The 4,713-nt window shown below is 34.8% G+C and overlaps 1 protein-coding gene across 1 annotated transcript in view; it reads left to right on the top strand.

Annotated features, from left to right (window-relative positions):
• The window catches only part of SMCHD1 (structural maintenance of chromosomes flexible hinge domain containing 1), a 175,263-nt gene that overhangs the window by 36,474 nt on the left and 134,076 nt on the right, over positions 1–4,713 (top strand). The window contains exons 3-4 of the mRNA XM_012652077.1: positions 1,322–1,404; positions 2,060–2,190. Coding sequence (XP_012507531.1) covers positions 1,322–1,404; positions 2,060–2,190 — 214 coding nt within the window. The remainder of the gene's footprint in view (positions 1–1,321; positions 1,405–2,059; positions 2,191–4,713) is intronic.

The raw sequence follows: 4,713 nt of genomic DNA, 5'->3' as shown, positions 1-4,713 counted from the left end.
CTCCCCCTGAATTTTCCCTTTATGGGAAATATGACCATTTATCCAGTCTTTTAGAGGCAGAAACTCAAACACATTTTGGATTTCTTTTTCCTCTTCTTTTTTATCTAATCAGATACTAATTTTTATTCATTTCTTCCTTCTAAATTTCTCTTAAGTCTCCTTTCCTCCCATTTCCTGCAGTGTTTCTTCTTCTTTTTCATTTTTTTTTGAAGAGACAGGGTCTTACTCTATTGCCCAGGCTGAAGCACAGTGGCGGTCTTGACCTCCTAGGCTCAAGTGATCCTCCTGAGTAGCTGGGATTACAGATACGCCACTATGTCTGGCTAATTTTTTTAAAAATATTTTTAGAGATGGAGTGTCGCTATGTTGCCCAGGCTGGTCTCAAACTCCTGGTCTCAAGCAATTTTCCTGCCTAAGCTTCCTGAGTTGCCAGGATTACAGGCAACAGCCACCATGTCTAGCTCCCTTCTTCATTTTCTAGAGTTATTGCCCTTAGCCAGATCCTTATACATGTCTGATTTGTGGTAACTTCTTTGTAATTAGTTCATAAACATAGCCATCCCTTGAGTGTTTAGAATGAATGGAGGTGCTTGCTGGAGTGCTATTTTGTGGATTAATTACAGTTTTAGTTGGGTTAAGCTTCTGTGGAATTAAGAGACATAAATTTGGTATGTTCCCTTTCTTTTTAATTAATTGAATAAAAGCAGGAAATAGTTTGAGTAGTGACCTTGAAGAAAAGAGTATTAGTTAATGCTTTGCCAGTGATAAATTGAATGTCAAGTTGGTGGTGTGGTAGGGCATCAGTAGCAATTTTGTGTCAGATGTGTTCTGCCATTTTGACAAGTTTCTGTTAGTCATAAGAATTCTGTATCCAAATTAGCTTTTAAGAGACACTTAGAGTTGCTTCATATTTGCCCCCATATCTCTCAATGTGCTTACTTTGGACTTGTGCATAATGTAATTACATACCACAAACTGTTATTTGATTTTATGCTCATGGTCTTCTGTTTGTCGCTTACATCTGTCTTTAGATTATAAACTCCTTGAAGCTAGGAAATGATCATGGTTGGCTAAGTCATGCCGTATCACTAGTGCCGTACAAGTACTGGTTGATAACTGCTTTTTTATGCTAGTGGTGATTTGTGTTGATGCCTTTATCATGTATTATATTGTTAGGATCAGGATAATACTTTAATGCTAGCTACTTGGAAAATAAAAGTGATGACTTTAAGATACTTGAGAATTTCTTCCATTTTGAACTTTCATATGAAGCATTTGGTAGGGAAAAGTTAAGCAATAATGTTTTCTTAATCTTTTCCAGCATTTGCACTTGCGGAATTAATTGATAATTCATTGTCTGCCACTTCTCGTAACGTTGGTATTAGAAGAATACAGATCAAATTGGTAAGAAAATAGTACTATAAAGCAATTTAACTTTTCCTTTTATAAGAGTAGTGTAAGGTCATTGGAGAAAAATTAGAAAACAAGAATAACCTAAACATAAAAATAATTATCAGGTATCTCTTCGTCCATTGTTAAAATTTTCTCATGTGTCCTTTTCTATGCATATATGTATACATGTATGTGTGCATTTTATTTTTTATAATCTTCTGCTTTCCCTTAAATAGTACATTGTTAACATTTGCCATATCATGAATATTCTGTAACAAAATAGTCTACTGCTATGGAGTGGTTTATTGGCTGTAATATAAATTATGTAGTCAGTGTTCTGTTGTTGAACATTTACATATTTTTTATATTTTTGCCACTGAAAGCAATTCTGGGATGATGAATATTCTTATACGTCTTTGTATACGTCTCTGATTATTTCCTTAAGTTAAATTCTGAGAAATGGAATTTCTAGGCTGAAGGACATGAAGAATTGTGAGGCTTATGATACAGGTAGCTGAAGTGCCTTTCAGAAAGTTGTATTAATTTACACTTCCACCAGCAATGTATCAGTGAGCTCATTGAATCACTTTTTTTCATATTTAACTTTTCATGTTTTAAAATATTAATTTGACTTTTTCTGTCTTTTTGAACTTATTTTGTTTCATAGCTTTTTGATGAAACACAAGGAAAACCTGCTGTTGCAGTGATAGATAATGGAAGAGGAATGACCTCTAAGCAGCTTAACAACTGGGCCGTGTATAGGTTGTCAAAATTTACAAGGCAAGGTGACTTTGAAAGGTTAGAAAACCTTACTTTCTTATGGGTAGATATGTATTTTAATAACAATAAAAATTCTAATATGCCTTTACATACACATGATACATTGAAAATTTTGATGTTATCAGCATATTTATTTAGGTTTTGATATTATACAATCTTTATGATCAATACTCAGAAATAGAACTACAAAATGTGTTGCCTTTCCATTAAATAGCTCTTTTGGATTTCTTGAGGTATGTAGGAGTTATGGTGATAAGTTGAGTACCTTGGAGCTTTCCCCCTTTTCTTACTAACTCTGTGTAGCCTCTAGAACAGTAGAATGGTTTTGAAACAGACTTTAGAAATCACTGTATACCACTTGCAAAATGTCTAAAACTACACGTAGTTCTGTGGAACTTACTGTTATTGCTCTACTTTCAGAGCTCTGTTTTGCAGAAGATTCACAGCTACTGGGAAGTAGAATCCAGTCATAAGTTTTATATCAGAATATGCTTATAGAAAATATCCTGAATATGAATGTCATAGGGAAAACAAAATATGCTAACAGCTGTCAGAGATAAAAAGATTTGGATTCTTGGAATAGCAGAACTGTAGTAAAAAGAGCTTTGATTCATGAGTCTTTTGATATTTTAAGCTATGTTGTGTACTTTAGATAACATACTTGGGAAGAATCTGGCATTCTTTTAAGTAGTTAGTGTTTGTTCATAACCTGCTTTGTTCTTTCCTGTGCTGTGTTGAGAGAAGTCACGCACATTTAAGGATCACTCTCAATAATGTGTTAAAATTAATGTAGTTAGCACATTTGCCTTCTTGCTTCTGAAATTCAGCACCCTCAGAATTTTCATCAAATTTGTAAAGACTTAACCGTACCACTGTAAGAGACAACATAGGTAAGAACAAAGACTCTGTTATCATTTGGCCTGTTTTGAATTCTAGCCTTGCCGCTTACTAGTTGTGTGACGTTGGTCAAGGTGCTTTACTTCTCTGTGCCTCAGTTTACATATTCATAAAATGGGGATAATACCATAAGGTTTTGTGAAGACTAAGTGAGTTAATACATGTAAAATCTTTAGGACGGAACCTAGCATATGGTAAGCAGTTGATAAATATAAATTATCATTTTAGCTGTTACTTCTCATTTCTGACCTCAGACTTTTCTGTAACCATTTTAATTCACTGTTTTCATAAGTATGTGGGACTTAAAGGATTTATAAAACAGCCTGAGAGAAGAAGGCAAAGACCAGTCTTTTATAGTCTAAAGATAGGATTTAGCCTACAATGGAAGTATTAGGTAGAAGGCAAAGTAGAACAGATGGCCAATCAGGCAAAAAGGTCATAAAAATATCAGTTAAATCAACTAGAAGAATAGAAAGAAATTAAATCTTAACTGGATTCATGGGATATTGACTCTGATTTTTCTCTAGATCTTAGCACAATATAAACTTTTAAACTTAACCCAAATTTAGGGAAATTTTAATTTCTGGTAAAAATCTTCTTGTTGCTGTTTTTTTTATTATTATTACTTAAATTTTTTGTAGAGACAGGATCGTGCTATGTTGTGCCGGCTGGTCTTGAACTCCTGGCCTCAAGCCATCCTCCTGTCTTGGCCTCCTAAAGTGCTGATATTACAGGTGTGAGCCACCACACCTGACCTCTATTGCTGGTTTTGATCCCAGCTTTATAGGTATTGTGTTAGTAAACAGTCAGTTGTTATTATAGCTGTTAGGTACTCATACTGTCTTTGAGTTCAGTATCAGTCTCTTGGACCACTCAGTTTCTGTCAACATCAGATACAACCCTTCAGTCTTCTAGCTTCTGCTTCTATTGAAGAAATTATCAGTGGCTTTACTCCTTCCATTTCAGTTTTTACTGGATATAGGGTAGATATTAGGAGACAGACTTGAAGGAAGAGGAAGAACAGACTAAAAGTACAAACCAACTGACAGTTTTGGCCAGTAGCTATGTTGTATTGGAGAGAGAAACAAGCAAACACAAAAATTACATTTATAAGCATTTCAGTTATTGATTATTACTGTGAATACAATGTAGAGTAATATGGTAGGGCTGATGGGCATCTCCTTTAGGTAAGGTGGTTGGAGAAGAGAGCCTCTTTGAGATTATATTTGAGTTGAGGCTTGAATGATTTGAAGAACACAGCCAAATTAAGATCTAGGGGAGAGGAGTATCTCAAGTAGAAGAAACATCAGCAAAGGCAAAGACTTCTGAAATTGTGACAGTCCTGTTTTGTTTGAGGGACAGAAAGGAGACCAATGTGGTTGGAGCATAGAATATGAAGGGGAGAGTAAAGGGAAATGAGGTAACTTTCATTCACCTGGGTACTACCTTCTTCCCCTACCCTTTTTATTTTGAAAAATTTCAATCCAGCAGATAAGTTGAAAGAACAGTACTGGTACTCATATATCCTTTACCTAGAATTATTAGTCGTTAACATTTTTTTTACATTTATTATCTATCTGTCTACATACACACACACATACTTTCTTTTCCTGAATCATTTAAGAGTATGTTGCAGGCCGGGCG

Source organism: Propithecus coquereli, unplaced genomic scaffold (assembly GCF_000956105.1).
Source record: "Propithecus coquereli isolate 6110/MARCELLA unplaced genomic scaffold, Pcoq_1.0 Scaffold38, whole genome shotgun sequence".
NCBI lineage: Eukaryota > Metazoa > Chordata > Mammalia > Primates > Indriidae > Propithecus > Propithecus coquereli.
Note: the sequence above shows the minus strand (reverse complement) of the source record. Positions and strands in the feature narration are given on the sequence as shown.